This window comes from Tachypleus tridentatus, chromosome 3 (genome assembly GCF_004210375.1).
Source record: "Tachypleus tridentatus isolate NWPU-2018 chromosome 3, ASM421037v1, whole genome shotgun sequence".
NCBI lineage: Eukaryota > Metazoa > Arthropoda > Merostomata > Xiphosura > Limulidae > Tachypleus > Tachypleus tridentatus.
Window position 1 is genome coordinate 65,128,641 of NC_134827.1, and position 18,874 is coordinate 65,147,514.

Here is an 18,874-nt window from a genome sequence, read left to right on the forward strand (position 1 = left end):
TCTTTAATTTTATGTATTATAATGCAACCTATGACAGTACACAATAACCAAATAATGACAGCTGCTACCCAGCACAAAACTGATTTTAGTTAAGCCTACTTTGTAATTGATTTTATATAATACAATCTATAATAGTTCACAATAACCAGAGGTCGACAGCATCTATTTAGCACTAGCCTGATTTTAGTTAAGCCTACTATGTAATTGCAATTACCACTCGAAGTTGGTTTAGCTTTTTCCTATTACAGGATATTAGGTTTTAAAAACAAAATAAAACAAACTTAATTCAAGTTAAATATTTACTTTATTTTTAGTTGTTCTTAGAAGTGAAATTTGCACGACAAACGTGCACTTTCCAAACATTAAAAGTATTCGTTTCCCTTAAATCAAACTATCTATATACACACACACACTAAGGAAAGCCTTAATTGGCTGTAGAAAATTTTGTACTTCTGACGTCACGAATTTACACGAAAAGGGATATGTTACATGATGTGTTTAAAAATTAATAAATCACAATTCTGTTTTATGCTATAATACAACCTGTAAACCTTTGTTTACCTGGTGTCATAACAGAATAGAAAAGGTGCTTCAAACCCATCGATTTATCAATTTTCTGTACTTCATTGCACAATGTGTAAGGTGAGTATAATTATATTACAGAAATAAGCATCTCACAACAGTTGCTAAGGTGGTACTAATATTATAGACGATAACACGAGATGTTTTTCGATTGCTAAGTTATTCGAATACTCAAAACTGTAGATGTAAATATTTAAAGAAACGTTAACTTCACTGGTCATCACTATTTCTTGATTATTGTGCAAGACATTTGTAACGTCAGAGTTTGTAGCGGTTGATCATAAAACAAACTTCACGATGTATTTGTTGGTTGTTGAGGCCCGGCATGACCACGTGGGATAAGGCGTTCGACTCGTAATCCGAGGGTCACGGGTTCGAATCTCCGTCCCACCAAGCATGTTCACCCTTTCAGCCGTGGGAGCATTATAATGTGGTGGTCAATCTCACTATTCGTTAGTAAAAGAGTATTCCAAGAATTGGCGGTGGGTGGTGATGACTAGTTGTTTTCCTTCTAGTCTTACACTGCTAAATTAGAGATGGCTAGCGCAGATAGCCCTCGTGTAGCTTTGCGCGAAATTCAATAACAAAACCAATCTTGGTTGTTGTGATACCCTAATATTACAGACGTAAACATTCAGAGAAACAGTACGTTAACAATATGTTTCTTGATTGCTATGATACTCAAACATTATAGACGAAAACACGTAGAAAAAGTAACTTCATGAAATGTTCGTGGTTGTATGATACTCAAGTATCAGACATAAATATTTAGATAAAAATTGACGTCTCGACAAAATTTAGCCGCGGCATTGTGGCTCATGAACGTCTCTGACTGTTTTATTTTTTTCTCCCAAGTACAAACTTTTAGCTCATATCTCCGCTATCTCTTGACCGATTTGAGATCTAATTACAGTTTTGGATTCAGGAGGTTGAACAATTTCGATTTGTGGGGTAAGATGGCAGAAATCCTGATGAGTAACAAAATCGAACTGGGTATAACCGCTCCACACGCTTGATATTGCTGGCGCACAAAAAATATGGCTAATAAAATGGGGGATGTAATATTCTAGGTGTAAATATTTAGAGTTTGTTGTATATATCTTTTTCTTTTTTTAAGATGAAGGAAGAGAGGAGGGTCTTCAGAATATGTAACTAACAACCTGGAATTGATTAACAATGATCCAAATGTTTCTGCTACCAATATTCACCTTATAATTCACCAAGGTTTATAAATTTGATACCAGGAGTATATTTATTTAATTTAAGAAACTGTGCTAAGGTTCCTTAGTGTTATCTGGGTCACGTGCCTCCTTGTGTTCAATATAAAAATTAATTTTTGAAGGATAAAACGTTCGACAAGTTCTTTTTTTGGGGCCAGTGAGGATGAGTGGGTGGATGGTGGGCAACACTGAGCGTTTCCAAAGTGAATTACTGACGGATATAAAATTTAGTCTTCTGTCACCAGTCTTTTGTTCTTTTAATCAAGTTGATCGCCCACCACATCGACTTCTGATTCAGTCACCAGTTTTCATAGTCCCCACTGTCGCTCGTGTCCTCGTGAGGGTTGATTGTGGTCTCACATTCATTCTGCTCTTTGTTTAGTTTCCTCATCTGTTTCTTGTGTTTCATTCGGCGGTTCTGAAACCACGTTTTAACCTGAGGGAGGAAAAAAAACCACTGGTGAGTCCAAATTAATCGGCTAAAACGGTAAAAGTAGAAATAAATACACGCCAAGAACCATATTTTGCTATAATGATACCGAGGTTATATCCTCGGTTGTTTTTCACACACACACACACACACACACACACACACACACACACACACACACTGTATTATATAAGCTCTGGTTACGGTGATGTCCACGTCCACAATCCTTTTGACTTTTGCATTAACGAACTTCAAGGCCCGGCATGGCCAAGTGGGTTAAGCGTTCGACTCGTAATCTGAGGGTCGCAGGCTCGAATCACGATCGCACCTAACATGCTCGCTCTTTCAGCCTTGGGAGCGCTACAATGTGACGGTCAATCTCACTATTCGTTGGTAAAAGAGTAGTCCAAGAGTTGGCGGTGGGTGGTGATGACTAGCTGCCTTCCCTCTAGTCTTACACTGCTAAATTAGGGACGGCTAGCGCAGATAGCCCTCGAGTAGAATTGCGCGAAATTCAAAAAACTAACAAACCAACTTAAAATACAAACAATTCCACAAATTATAAATGTAGACCCATGTACTACAATATTTTCTGTTTTGTCATTTCTCGAGTTTTGACTGTTTTCAGAATCCCCTATTGTCTACCGTTGTTATAAAATTGGTTGAATTTCATTGTGATTTTCCCTTGACCTACACTCATTTAAATTTAATTATTTTGTCACTTCCAGTTTGTTTTGTTTGTTTGTTTGTTTGTTTTGGAATTTCGCACAAAGCTACTCGAGGGCTATCTGTGCTAGCAGTGTGAGACTAGAGGGAAGGCAGCTAGTCATCACCACCCACCGCCAACTCTGGGGCTACTCTTTACCAACGAATAGTGGGATTGACTGTAACGTTATAACGCCCCGACGGATGAAAGGGCGAGCATGTTTGACGCGACGGGGATGCGAACTCGCGACCCTCAGATTACGAGTCGCACGTCTTAACACACTTGGCCATGCCGGGCCGTACTTCCACTTACAGGCGCATTTTAGGAATGACAGCCAGTCACATTATGCTGTGCAGTGGCCTGGCATGACCTGATATTTATGATACTCAGCTCGCAATTTGGTGAGGGGTTCCACGCTCGAATCCCGTCATCGAATATACTCATTCTTTAGCCATAGGGACGTTATAATGTGGCGGTCAATCCCACTTTCCGTTGGTAAAATAGTATTGTTGATTATCCGATTACTTTCCATTCAGTGCTTTTAAATGAAGGACGGCTAACGCAATTAGTCCTATTGTATTTTCACGCGAAATTCAACAAAGCAACAAATATTCGGTCCAAAGAAATTGACAAAACCTTTGTGACGGCGGGTAGTGCGAGCTAGGTGTCTTCCTCTGGTAAGTATTGCAAAATGTGAATTTGCTACATTTAAAAGACTTTAGCAACGTGGCACGAAGTACCATTCAGTTTGAAAACACAGCATTACTGTTCACGCCGAAAGCAAAGGCCAATAAAACATTAGGAAACACGTATTTATTGTATTAAAACAAAACTAGAAAAATACTGCTCAGGTCTGTTACTCGAATGAACGTTTTATTTACGGACCTTTAGTCGTTCATTAAGCGTATTTTTTTATGTTTTGTACTGGTTGGTAAGTTTGCTTATATATGTATTGTAATGGAAATAAATCTGCGATCGGCAGGTGCTACTATGTAGATTTTAAACCGAATGTCACACCAAAGATACATCCGTATTTCTCAGTAGAAACCCAATCATTAAATGAAATTAGACTGAAGCGAAAACAAGACAGTAATCACTTCATTATATCCGGAACCTTATCGCCTAAGCTTCTCTTTGACATGCATAAGTCCGATCTCCAAGTAAACCTACTCTGTATTTTATCCATTAAACGACCGAGCGGATCCAGAAATCGTGTAATTACCTGTTTTTGTGTGTTCCAGCGATTACTAGACGAATGTTTTGCTTGCTGGCGCGAGAAAACTGTCACTCTTTAAAGTAATGAGAAAAGTGTTTGAATTCTAACCAACTAGACTGAATGGAAAATATTTAGTACAAAAAGAGTCATGCCGATTTGCTGGATTAATGTAGATCTGTACTACAGCTTCACTGTACAGTGGTTTATTTTCATTCAAAGAGAATGATTTAGGCTTAAGCTTCTACAAGAAACGTTTTAGTAACGATGCATTGTAAAAAACCAAACAAAACACACACACACATAGTTTAAAATCTTAAAACATATTTGACAGTTTCTGTCCAATTTTTTTCCGTCACACATGTTTCTTACAAACTGATATGTTTGTTTTATTACCTCAGAGAAATTTAGAGCTGTGCGAATGTTTGCAAATAGAATCGTCAGATTATGATCTTGGAGACAAAATCAACCTTGATACAAAAATAAAATAAAACACAAGAAACAAAAAAAATTTCTATCTGCCATTTATGGACCTTTCAACTCCAGTACCAGAGTCTTCGTCATGTATATTTTGATAATGTAGGCCTAACTACACTGTGTTTTCATCAGGCGTAATTTGGTTAGCGTATGTCTAATTACACTGTTGTTAGTTACATGGACATACAACAGACAATACTATTATATTTATATAGATAAGTACTTACATGGACATACAACAGACAGTACTATTATATTTATATAGATAAGTAGTTACATGGAGATACAGACAGTACTATTATATTTATATAGATAAGTAGTTACATACAGTAGTATTATATTTATATATTAGTTTATATAGATAAGTAGTTACATGGACATACAACAGACAGTAGTATTATAAGTTTATATAGATTAGTAGTTACATGGACATACAACAGACAGTACTATTATATTTATATAGATAAGTAGCTACATGGACATACAACAACAGTAGTATTATATTTATATAGATTAGTAGTTACAGTGCTATTATATTTATATAGATAAGTAGCTAGATGGACATACAACAGACAGTGCTATTATATTTATATAGATAAGTAGTTACATGGACATACAACAGACATTACTATTATATTTATATAGATAAGTAGTTACATGGACATAGAACACACAGTACTATTATATTTATGTGAATATTTTTGTGATTTGGCCTTACAGGGTTTCCTAGTCCTTGTGGTAACACATTGGTCCGTATTTGTGTTTAGTTTTGCGTTAATATAACTAACATACATAGTATTATGTTGATACTATAAAGCAAACAAAATAACGCGTTTGAGGAAATCTGACGTTTCGTACGACGACTGTACCTTTCAAAATACTCTGTTTTGTAGCTTACGTGTCTATATATGCTCTCGACTTTATGATAAATGAATGCTGTGATTTGATACGAAATTTCATGTGTTAGAGAAAGGCTAGCCTCCTAATGGCACAGCGGAACGTCTGTCGATTCACACAGGTAAAAAGCGGGTTTCGATTCCCGTGGTAGGCAGACCACAGAGACCCTGTTTTGCTAAAAAGAAAAGAAAACCTGAACTCTTACAGACAACAGTATCGTGACGTGAATTTGATGTTTAACTTATGAACATGTAGATTAACAAGTGTTTGTTTTTGTCACTATCTGGAGTATGTGCGCATTGCTACCGACAAGACTCGTATCCTGAGTTCATAGAATTACCGCTAACCGTCGGGTATGAATAGCTTCCTATACACTTAATGCGTCGTGCGTCTGTTAAATATTAACTGAGTTTGGGGATTAAGTTTTTAAGGAAATAAATCGGACCAACCGTGTCCCCAATTTGAGCTTGTGGATTACTGGTCGGACCAGACGGTGTCCCCAATTGGAGTTTGGGGATTACTGGTCGGACCAGACGGTGTCCCCAGTTGGAGCTTGGGGATTACTGGTCGGACCAGACGGTGTTCCCAATTTGAGCTTGGGGATTACTGGTTGGATCAGACGGTGTCCCCAATTTGAGCTTGAGGATTACTGGTGAAAACTGGCGCTTCTCACTGTTTTCCTGGAGGGAGGTTATAAGAGTGACTGTAAAATCCAACTGAATGGTTAGACAAGAGCATCCACGGGTTGGCGGTGGGTTCTGTTGACAAGCTGCCTTTCCTCGAGTCTGTCAGTTGAATAATTAGGAATATCAATGTGTACAATCCCTGTTGACTTTGTGCGAAAATGATATTCAAACTCAAAATAATTTGTTATAACTATAGAATTACCAATTCTTTTAAAACTTTGCAGGCCTGGCCTGGCCAAGCGTGTTAAGGCGTTCGACTCGTAATCCGAGGGTCGCGGGTTCGAATCCCGGTCGCACCAAACATGCCCGCCCTTTCAGCCGTGGGGGCGTTATAATGTGACGATTAATCCCACTATTCGTTTCGTAAAAGAGTAGCCCAAGAGTTGGCGGGGGTGGTGATGACTTGCTGCCTTCACTTTTGTCTTACACTGCTAACTTAGGGACGGCTAGCGCAGATAGCCCTCGAGTAGCTTTGCGCGAAATTCAAACACAAACAAAAAACAACAACTTTGCAACAATCAAACTGATGTCATGGTTTTCTTTCAATGGGGTCTCAGTTGTCTCACCTGAGTCTCGGACAGGTTGAGAATAGTCGCTAGTTCCATCCTTTCCGGAGTGGACAAGTACCGCTGAATTTCGAACCGTTTCTCGAGACCGTGAAGCTGATGGTCACTGAAGACAGTACGGGCCTTTCGGCGGCGGCATATCTTGGCCGTGTGTTCCCCGGTGAGTAAGGCGTGAAATGGCAATCCTTCTCAGAGAGAGAAAATCATATTAGAAGCAATTACGTAAGCTCTTTTTATCGTACGAATTATGTGTATACATAACGTATCTTACATATTTATAAGAAAACTTTCACATAAAAGGAACTATTTTTTTTTCTCGGCGTTGATACACTTTTACAGCAATAGTGATGAGTCCAAACTATTTGTTACATTTTTTTTTAAATACTATCTTTTGTTCCCATAAAACAATGCGATGCTACTAATTTATAAATGTAAGTATGGCCGGGTTATATTTTCTAGACTATTTCAAGTTTCCTGTCATACATAATTTATTGCACATAATAGTTTTGTAGGTGTACAAGAACAAAACACGAAATAATTTCTGCTAACACACATACATGGTACATTTTGAATTCAACACTAATAACAGACGAGCGAAGCATATTAACTCCTGACTTTGGATGTCACCATATATTTATTTCTTCCAGAAACTGCAACAGACCATCTTAGTTTAAAGTCTTAAAAGCTGGTCTTAACTTATTCCTGATAAAAGCCAAACAAAATAACACGTGTCGGAAGTGAGGTAAAACTAACCACTTCGAGTTGGTAAAACTAACCGTTTACAATTTAAATTGCGTTATGTTACGAAGGCGCAGGTGTGGGTTTAGAAAATGTGTAAGTTACTAAATAATACATCTTATAATCTGGCGTAGGTTTAAAAAAGTGGATAAGTTGTAATATAAGAAACCTGGTAATAGAGTTTAGGTTTAAAAAAGTAGATACGTTACGACATAAGAAACCTGCTTATGCAGTGTAGGTTTAAAAAAATAGATACGTTACGATATAAGAATCTAAATTTTGTTTGCTTGAGATTAAGCCCAAAGCCTCACAATGGGCTATCTCTGCTCTGCCTACCACGGGTATCGAAACCCGGTTTTTAGCAGTGTGAGGCCGCAGAGAAAAAAAACAAAGTAAATAAATATAACCACAGAAGCGTTGGGCGGAGGGTGTTTTACTGAACGACTGTATTTCATTCTTATTTTACCTTCGTATTTCTGAACATTTATTAATCTAATTGTTTTATTATACGAATAACTATCACGTAGGGGAAAAGATTTTGAAATTTGTGACGTAGTCCACGTGAATTTTAAATTTCGTTCCGTTTTATTTTGTAATAATCATAAAATAAGATAGTGTCTGTAATTTTTAGATTTAATTATGATCGCACACCTACAAATTTTGAACAAGTTTTATTTGTTTGAATTTCGCCCAAAGCTACACGAGGGCTATCTGCGCTGGCCGTCCCTAATTTAGCAATGTAAGACTAGAGGGAAGGCAGCTAGTCATCATCACCCACCGCCAACTCTTAGGCTACTCTTTTACCAACGAATAGTGGGATTAACCGTCACATTATAACGCCCCATGGCTGAAAGGGCGAGCATGTTTGGTGCAACCGGGATTCGAACCCGCGACCCTCGGATTACGAGTCGAACGCCTTAAAACAGGTAAGTAATATATAAACTTTGTTGCTTAGTTTATTACGAAAACTATAAGCGTCTGGTCAAAGCAAGCTACCTACATATAACAGAAATAAACAAAATACACGCAGTAATACTTTATTACTCAGTTATTTCTCACAGTTATATACTTATGTATAGCGAGATATTTTAATTGTGTTTTAGCCTGCAAATAAACCATTTAATGATGGAAAACACTGAAACATGAATCGCGACTCCTCTTAACTGATGTTTTATGAAGGGAGTTATATATGTTTCCACCAAGACAAATATATATGTGGGTTAGAAATATACACGTGTGGCGTAGGAACATGCACGTGCTGGTTAGGAATATACACGTGTGGTGTAGGAACATTCACGTGCGATTTTAAAACGCAAAATTAAAAGTATATTTACGTCCACAAACTCAGAACAAATTCTGTACTCTTTACATGTGATTACTTGTTGATATCTTTAGAACCTCTCTAGTGACATTTTAGTTTCAACTTTCTGAAGTTTGGTTCGATATACAGTTCTGTTTTACATACGTTTACCTGACAGACTAATAAACGTTCGTATCACAGTTCTCACGTGCAGTATTTAAGATTATACTGAAATATCAGAGACTGGCTGCATAACTTTATCACAAAATTTTTACACGATTTACGACTTTTCTTCAATGTGCAGCTTCGTCGTCTGTAGCTCCTTTGATGTTGGTTCAGTTTCAAAAGCCTCGTTCATCAGTTTGACGGACGTTAAACAAATGATACTGCAAACAGAAATGTCACTTACCTGCCGCAGAGAAAAACAGGGAGCTGCGTTCCATAGCCTTCCCAGATAGTGGCATGTGGCGGCCTTTGTGGATAGGAAATACGGCGAGGCATAGAGAGGCACAGAGGCCGGTAAGGTCGTGGTAGCACACGAACTTCCTTTAAAATTACTCGAGATTTGTGGCTTTGTAAGAATATCATCTATCAGAAAAGATGGACGTTGATGTTGAAAGTGTGACATGTAAGACTCCATAGCTCTTGTAAACGAAAGATGAAAAGTTTACCGCTAAATAAATCTCAAGTTAATAAACTGTTTATGAAACAAATGAAGATGCTTAATTTGAAAGACATGCAACAAAGTTGAGACGTTCAGAGTCGATAAGAATGTATAATTTCCTGCAGATTTTTTTATTGTGGTAGTTATCGGTCTATATCAACAGTTCTTTGTTCTGTATTTGGCTGATTTATTGTGGAACAAAAGCCGATATGGCGTGTTTTCGTAACGCAGGAATCTCCTCAAATTATTCTCACTTCAAAACTTAGTATTTCTTTCAACAACTGTCTGATAAACGTAACGTGAGCTTTAGATAATCGTGTGTCTTACAGAAATATTCACTGTATTTACCCAGTATCATCTTATGTATCGAGTTGAACTTTACAGGCTCCACCTTTCTTGTCTACAACAGCCAATCAGATAACAGAAGGTAGGATTTAGATATGACGTGACCATTGCTCACTCCTGTTTTTCTTAGTATGGACATTCTGATTCCGAAGGTTTCAAAACATGCGTCATAAATCAAACGTATACATTAGGTATATCGAATTTCATCTGAGATGTTGAAACAATAACAGCGTCAAACACATCTATTATTTTATAGTGGTGTTAGCACCCGTGACAGTAATTATAATGAGACAAAACTGAGATACGTCTTCACCAATAACTTCATTTTAAACAACAACTAAAGCTGTGGGCCCCGAGAATTCCTAGTTTGCGTCCCGTAACCGACCAAACTCTCTCATTTAACAGTGAAAAGTTCTAAAACGGACATTCTTCCCAATATGGGTATTAAAAGCTTACTGAAAACACACGTAAAAGCGTTTCTACCTCCTAACGGCATCGTAAGGTTTACGATTTGGAACTCGATAAACAAGTCGGTTTCGTAAATCTTGTTGAATTCTAAACGGAACATTACATCTTTGGCAGCGATGTAGACAACCCCGGTGGCATAGCAGAATGTTTACAGACTTACAACGCAAGAAACCGAGTTTCGATACCCCTGGTAGAAAGAGTACAGATGGTCCTCTTGTGTAGCTTCGTGTGTTTTATAACAATCGAAACACAACACAACCGTTAGAAGACAGTAGTAAACTTCTAGGTTGTTCAGGACCAAAAGAAGTTGATGTACTAGGCTGCGGACCGTAGAGTCAAAGTAGAGAACTAAAATGTCTCTGAACACGCTTTACGCTTTTAACTGAGAGCGTTATAAAAGTGACAATCAGTCCCGTTATTTAATGACAGGAACCGAGCGTAATCTTAGAGCGGCGAGCGCTAGAAGCTAACTGTTGTTCTTCTGGTTGGTAGATCAGAATTAGAACAGCAACATCTGAATCATATAGCAGCCTCTCGTCGTTTAGATCAAAATTAGAACAGCAACATCTGAATCATATACCAGCCTCTCGTCGTTTAGATCATACGAAAGTAAAATAATGTTCGAGCTAAGAATTGCAATATTAATAGTACAATATATTTTTAGCATTAAATATGGTTAAGCCTCAAAAGTAAACAAAATATTCAAATAACAACATGACCCTAGGTCATGTTATATACAATGTTTCATGTTAACCGTGTCCTTACCTGTGGTCGTGTTATAGAGATTTATTGTTAACCGTGTCTTTACCTGTGTTAGTGTTATAGAGATTTATTGTTAACCGTGTCCTTACCTGTGTTAGTGTTATAGAGATTTATTGTTAACCGTGTCCTTATCTGTGGTCGTGTTATAGAGATTTATTGTTAACCGTGTCCGTACCTGTGTTAGTGTTATAGAGATTTATTGTTAACCGTGTCCGTACCTGTGTTAGTGTTATAGAGATTTATTGTTAACCGTGTCCTTACCTGTATTAGTGTTATAGAGATTTATTGTCAACCGTGTCCTTACCTGTGGTCGTGTTATAGAGATTTATTGTTAACCGTGTCCTTACCTGTGGTCGTGTTATAGAGATTTATTGTTAACCGTGTCCTTACCTGTGTTAGTGTTATAGAGATTTATTGTCAACCGTGTCCTTACCTGTGTTAGTGTTATAGAGATTTATTGTTAACCGTGTCCTTACCTGTGTTAGTGTTATAGAGATTTATTGTTAACCGTGTCCTTACCTGTGTTAGTGTTATAGAGATTTATTGTCAACCGTGTCCTTACCTGTGGTCGTGTTATAGAGATTTATTGTTAACCGTGTCCTTACCTGTGTTAGTGTTATAGAGATTTATTGTTAACCGTGTCCTTACCTGTGGTAGTGTTATAGAGATTTATTTTTAGCCGTGTCTTTACCTCTGTTAGTGTTATAGAGATTTATTGTTAACCGTGTCCGTACCTGTGGTCGTGTTATAGAGATTTATTGTTAACCGTGTCTTTACCTGTGTTAGTGTTATAGATATTTATTGTTTACCGTGTCCTTACCTGTGGTCGTGTTATAGAGATTTATTGTTAACCGTGTCCGTACCTGTGTTAGTGCTATAGAGATTTATTGTTAACCGTGTCCGTACCTGTGTTAGTGCTATAGAGATTTATTGTTAACCGTGTCCTTACCTGTGTTAGTGTTATAGAGATTTATTGTCAACCGTGTCCTTACCTGTGTTAGTGTTATAGAGATTTATTGTCAACCGTGTCCTTACCTGTGGTCGTGTTATAGAGATTTATTGTTAACCGTGTCCTTACCTGTGGTCGTGTTATAGAGATTTATTGTTAACCGTGTCCGTACCTGTGTTAGTGCTATAGAGATTTATTGTTAACCGTGTCCATACCTGTGTTAGTGTTATAGAGATTTATTGTCAACCGTGTCCTTACCTGTGTTAGTGTTATAGAGATTTATTGTCAACCGTGTCCTTACCTGTGGTCGTGTTATAGAGATTTATTGTTAACCGTGTCTTTACCTGTGTTAGTGTTATAGAGATTTATTGTTAACCGTGTCTTTACCTGTGTTAGTGTTATAGAGATTTATTGTTAACCGTGTCCTTACCTGTGGTAGTGCTATAGAGATTTATTGTTAACCGTGTCCTTACCTGTGTTAGTGTTATAGAGATTTATTGTCAACCGTGTCCTTACCTGTGGTCGTGTTATAGAGATTTATTGTTAACCGTGTCCTTACCTGTGGTCGTGTTATAGAGATTTATTGTTAACCGTGTCCGTACCTGTGTTAGTGTTATAGAGATTTATTGTTAACCGTGTCCTTACCTGTGGTAGTGCTATAGAGATTTATTGTTAACCGTGTTCTTACCTGTGGTCGTGTTATAGAGATTTATTGTTAACCGTGTCTTTACCTGTGTTAGTGTTATAGAGATTTATTGTCAACCGTGTCCTTACCTGTGGTCGTGCTATAGAGATTTATTGTTAACCGTGTCCGTACCTGTGTTAGTGTTATAGAGATTTATTGTTAACCGTGTCCTTACCTGTGGTAGTGCTATAGAGATTTATTGTTAACCGTGTTCTTACCTGTGGTCGTGTTATAGAGATTTATTGTTAACCGTGTCTTTACCTGTGTTAGTGTTATAGATATTTATTGCTAACCGTGTCCTTACCTGTGTTAGTGTTACAGAAAATATTTTAAATACAGTAACAAGTACATTGCATCTCTAGTTGTGATTAATACATTGTTATTAACAGAGACTAGAGTAATTAGCCTTATAAAACAATTATACCATAAATATCACACGTATATCTGAATAATTTCAAATGTAAAACCGTCCATAAAAATCCACTTTAAGTATAGTGTTCCGAAAATCGCAGATCCATTGATTTGTTTTCATCAGAACTGTCTGATATTTGAATATTACAAACATACTTTGTTTTGAAATCTTTCAAAATGTGGAAATCCTCATAAATCTACCAATATTTTCACAGTTTGGGTTCATATCAAGCATTAAGTTCGCGCCTATAGAACGTTCGATTGCAAACACGAAAAATTCTTTGTTTATAGTGTTAACACGTTTTTAAAAAAGTGCGAAGTTATTAGAATTAAAGAAAAACATTGTTTACGTAAACCTATAAGCTCATTTAGGGTCGTTTAGTGTTATGATTTCCAAGTAACCATGTCGTTCTGGTATGAAAAAAAGGCGAAAAGATGACAACGCTGATTAATCGGCTTAAAATTAATATTCGATGTTTAAAAGTAGAGGGAGATAAAAAGGAATTCAGTGATAAAATTGTGATAAAACTAAATAATAATTGAAATATGATAATTGTGATAATACACAGGTAACGACACAAACTATATGTGACAGTGGCCGCACTAATGTCTCAGATAGACACGTACTGACATAAAATTTTGCTGACTTAAAAGGGTACGTATTTTATAGCAAGCACCAACACGTGCTTGTTTTTTCAGCCGTGGGGGCGTTATAATGTTACGGTCAATCCCACTGTTTGTTGATAAAATAATAGCCCAAGAGTTGGCGGTGGGTGATGATGACTAGCTGCCTTCCCTCTAGTCTTACACTGCTAAATTAGGGACGGCTAGCGCAGATAGCCCTCGAGTAGCTTTGTGCGAAATTAAAAAACAAACAAACAAAACACTACAGTCTGTCGGTTGGGAATTATCTACAACTGAGCACAGATACGCCCTTGTGTACATTTGCCCAATGTTTTGAAAGAAAATTATGATCGCATTCTATTCAAGAATATGCTGTCATGAAGTCTCTAAATATTATTTTCGATATTAGTCGCTCAAAACCCAAATCCAGATGTCGAAATTGACGTGCTTTTGGACGCTTATTTGTCATCTGACTTCTACCAGTTGTTATTTTTTTCACTAATGTAGTAATTTTTAGAAAATCTCAGCTAATTTATGATACTTATTTTGCTCAGTGTCGACTTTCTGGAAATCGTACACTGATTTTAATGGATAAAATAACACAATTAAACGAAAAGTGCTGGGAAAAATCTCACAAAATTACGAACACAAAATTTACAAACAGTGACGTCATCAGTCTCAATATCTAATCCAAATACCAGTTCTGAAGGAAAAACGACATCTAACGGACATAGTTATATTAATTGACGTCTGATGTCGCACAGCAGAAGAGACACCTATTGTCTGGATGCGGCGATCCTGTAGTGTACGTATTGTTCTCTGACTTGATGCGTAAGAAAATGACTTCATGGTGTTTCCATAGCAACTTGTCGAAGAATGGGGTATGGAACAAAAGTATAATTAACTCACTGTTTACCATGACTTCAGGTTCAGGGTAATTACATGATAAGAATTCATGCTTTTAATACAATTATACGTGATTTCATATGTGGTAGCTATTAACTTGGATTTCTCATTTTAGAAAGCTAATTTTAAAGCAAAACTGACACAAATGATTTTATAAATAACGGAAAAGTTCGGTACATTTATTAACCATAATTTTGATAAGTATGCGGTCGAATGCATGTACGTAATTGGTTGCTATGACTGGCTTGTTCATAATACTGCGCCCTCTCGTGGTTTAATCTTAGATCTTAGTGTTAATTTTTTTCGATATTCTTGGTGGGCACTACAGAGATAGTCCATTGTATAACCTTGCGCATAACAACAAGCCGTAATACTGATTATTTACATGGCGGTGGGTGCTGTTAATACTAAAACTGGATTCCTTTCAATTTTTCAGCTCAAAACTAAGTTTCTTTGGAGTTTGTTTGTTTGTTTGTTTTGAGTTTCGCACAAAGCTACTCGAGGGCTATCTGTGCTAGCCGTCTCTAATTTAGCAGTGGGCTACTCTTTTACCAACGAATAGTGGGATTGACCGTAACATTATAACACCCTCACGGCTGAAAGGGCGAGCCACGGGGATGCGAACCCGCGACCCTCAGATTTCGAGTCGCACGCCTTAACACACTTAGCGATGCCGGACTTTCTTTGGAGTGAAGCTATATGTGCTGTACATACACCACGGGTATCGAAACACGATTTCCATCGTTAAAACGAAGAACGGGTCCTTTGTCCGAAAACTTTAAATCAAATAAACCCTTCATCTTGGAAAGGCATACTGTTTTGTTTGTTTTGAATTTTGAGCAAAGCTACTTACGGACTATCTGAACTAACGGTCCATAATTTTAAAGACTAAATGGAAAATGCAGATACTGGCAACACCAGCCGCCGCCAACTGTTGAGCTACTATAGTGGGATTGACTCTCACATTACTTTTGCTTAACCTCAAACAAACAAATAGATCTGTCTGTTTGTTTGTTTGGGAATTTCTGCACAAAGCTACTCGAGGGCTATCTGTGCTAGCCGTCCCTAATTTAGCAGTGTAAGACTAGAGGGAAGGCAGCTAGTCATCACCACCCACCGCCAACCAAATAGATCTGTATAAATGTAGACTTTTCAGGTAGGGCTGCTGAACTGAAAAGAAAATCCATAATTAAAGACAATATAGTATCTCCTGAGATACTGTTGGGTTTACGACTGACACTGTCGTCGGTAGGAAGAATACCTGTAATGGGTAACTTTGGTTTTACTTTCCTTCTTAAACAATTTATAATATTGTCAACACTTTTTAAATTTATTATATATGTATTGTTGTTGAGCTCAATACCATATAATGTGCTATCTCTACAGTAGGTATAGAAATCCGGGTTTAAGTGTTATCAGCCTACCTCTGATAACCACTCGGGATGGGAGGCTATATTATCAGGCCAGTTTCAGTAATGCACATAGTTATCAGAATGTTCTGAACCGTTTAACATATGTTTGATTAAACTTCAACAAAACGGACGTATCTGACAGGAAGTTGGAGGTGTGTCACTCTTATAACGCACTCACGGCCTCCTATTAAGGAGATTGCTTTTCCTCCGAAAATGGGACAAGAACCTTGAATCTTGAGATTCAAAACCCGGGCACGCTAACCTCTAGTTAACACTTGGTCGTTTGAAAACATTTCTGAAGATTCCTTGGTGAATATATTTAATGAATATGCTCTAACTTTAATAAGCATAAGGTTAAATACCAAAGAGAGCAAAAAGGAATTTCCTTTCTTCATTTCGTATGTTACCTTGACGAAGAAACGGACCACGCCAGTTTCATTTATCACAGATCCTTCAGTATAATACCACCTCATTAAATCAAAGCAAAGAAATATTTGTTTTATTATTAATTTCACCAAATGCTCTTATATTGATCTACAGCTAAGAATAATTAATATCATTGTGCTACCAAGGGCTCGTCCAACAGACTGGATTTCAAGGCGGCACTTTTGAGTGTCGTTTGACAAGACAGATTTCACGATGGAAAGCGGGCTAAACCTCATTTATTAGCTCAAAACTGTCTCCTGCTGTTCATCCACAATGCCGAGGAAGTATCCACGTTACTCACACATTGTGTAGTGTTGTGACTGGGGAATAAGCGAACAATGCGAATTCAGCTGTTTAACTTCTATGAAACGTGAGGACACTTGTGGTGAAAAACGTTTACATAATCTAAACGGAAAAAAAAAATCGGTCAACTGAAACCGTTAGTTCCTTACCCTTTCAGCCGTAGGGGCGTTATAATGTTACTGTCAATCCCACTATTCGTTGGTAAAAGAGTAGCCCAAGAGTTGGCGGTATGTGGTGATGACTAGCTGCCTTCTCTTTAGTCTTACACTGCTAAATTAGGGACGGCTAGAGCAGATAGCCCTCGAGTAGCTTTGCGCGAAATTCAAAACAAACAAACAAAATATCTTGTATTATCCTGCGCACGAGGTTACAGCACGCCCGAGTCGCAATTTACGGATTGGTCGCGGATTCGAATTCCCATTAACCAACATGCCCGCTTATTTTAGCCGTGGGGCGTTATAATGTGGCAGTCAATCCCACGATTCGTTGGTAAAAGAGTAGCCCAAGAGTTGGCAGTGGGTGGTGATGACTAGCTGCTTTCTCTTTAGTCTTACACTGCTAAATTAGGGACGGCTATCGTAGGTGGCCCTCGTGTAGCTTTGCGCGAAATTAAAACAAACAAAATAAATTGTATAATCCTAAACTCGTCATTTTACAAGGGTTTGATCCAGGATATAGTAACTGTTTAGTTATCCCAAGGGCTCGATCCAAGATATTGTAACTGTTTAATGACACTATGTAATAAAATTTTTACTTTTTCTTGTTCCTGGACAGAAAGTGTTATTTCACAATTACTTATGTCTAAAGTAAATGGAAAAGACTTATTTTTCTCTTCAAACTTTGCTTTTGTGACCTGTGTAATAAAATTTTCAAATTTACCCATTTTCCAGAACATTCCAGGTAGATTCAGTGCTGAGTAGCTGATAGAGAATTTTCTAGAATCTTGTAGAACTTACGAGAATTTTCAAGAACCTTTTCGAATTTTCTAGAACTTTCCATAGTAATATATATATACAAGGGCTCACCACTCACCACTTTAGCTGCCTAAGTGAACACACAGACCTATCTGATTTTATCAAAGATGACATCAAGAAGTTGCAAGCATTCTCCAGACACATTCTGGTATAAGTGTGGCCAATTTATCAAGACAAGAACAACAAAGTACTCTGTGACAACATCTGCTAAAATGTGTGAAGCCTACAAGGCATATTTCGGCATGCCTGTTGGGGATCAAGATAAACCCTGGACATCTCATATTATCTGTAAGCAAAAACCTCTAGAAGGTAAGACGGACAATTTTTACTTCCTCGAATAGTAAGATTTTATATTACACAAGTTTCAGACCTTTTAAAATTTAATTTTTTTTTTTAATTTTCAATAGTGTAGAAAAAATATCACATACAAAATATTTTGCATGAACCTCTTACACATTAGTTGTGGATGAACTAAATGTATTCTTCATAATAACAATTTTATTTTGCTGTTTTGCAGGATGGTACAGAGGGGAAAAGAGAGCCATGAAGTTCACTATTCCAAGAATGTGGCGTGAATCAATTGACCACTCAAGCAATTGCTACTTCTGCATGGTGTACCCTTCCAAACGTCGGGCTGGCAAGAATGCATCTGCTATCATGTGTCCGTACCATTATCTATCGCTCCAGTTCCACACTGCCCTGAGCTCCTTGTAGCCACTCCACCGGAGAGAAAGCAGTCATCCTCAGAAGAGAGCAGCAAATCAGAAGAGGAGGTAGACGTTGAAGATCCAGATTACAATTTCAGAGGAGCAGCTGGTGAGAGAAACCCATACTATCCCAACCAAAAGACCTCGATAACTTGATCAGAGATCCTCGTCTAACAAAGTTGAATACTGAACTTTTGACATCTAGATTCAAGGAGTGGGATTCGTTAGATAAAAGTGTGCAAGCTACCAACATTTTCAAGCTTCTTCACTCAGGAAGATGGGCTTTGCTTCTGCCATAATGAATCCGGTCTGTGCGAGGCAATTGGAATTGCCTGTAACCCGAACAAGTGGCGCCTCTTCCTTTATAGCTCCACCATAATCCTCAAGGCTGTGCTGCTCTATAACAGGAATAAGTGTCCGTCT

The 18,874-nt window shown here is 37.7% G+C and overlaps 2 protein-coding genes across 2 annotated transcripts; one reads left to right on the plus strand and one right to left on the minus strand.

Moving 5' to 3' along the window:
* Positions 1–386: 386 nt before the first annotated feature.
* Positions 387–9,793, minus strand: LOC143246082 (brain-specific homeobox protein homolog). Its single transcript, XM_076492298.1, has 3 exons — positions 9,225–9,793; positions 6,778–6,962; positions 387–2,238 (listed from the first exon to the last, which is right to left on the minus strand). Exons 1-3 carry the CDS (start codon positions 9,277–9,279, stop codon positions 2,101–2,103), a joined length of 378 nt encoding a protein of 125 aa, XP_076348413.1. The 5' UTR covers positions 9,280–9,793; the 3' UTR covers positions 387–2,100.
* Positions 9,794–17,587: 7,794 nt separating this feature from the next.
* On the plus strand, positions 17,588–18,579 carry LOC143246083 (uncharacterized). Its single transcript, XM_076492299.1, has 2 exons — positions 17,588–18,053; positions 18,262–18,579. The coding sequence occupies exons 1-2, from the start codon at positions 17,852–17,854 to the stop codon at positions 18,456–18,458; spliced, it is 399 nt and encodes a 132-aa protein (XP_076348414.1). The 5' UTR covers positions 17,588–17,851; the 3' UTR covers positions 18,459–18,579.
* The last annotated feature ends 295 nt before the right edge of the window (positions 18,580–18,874 follow it).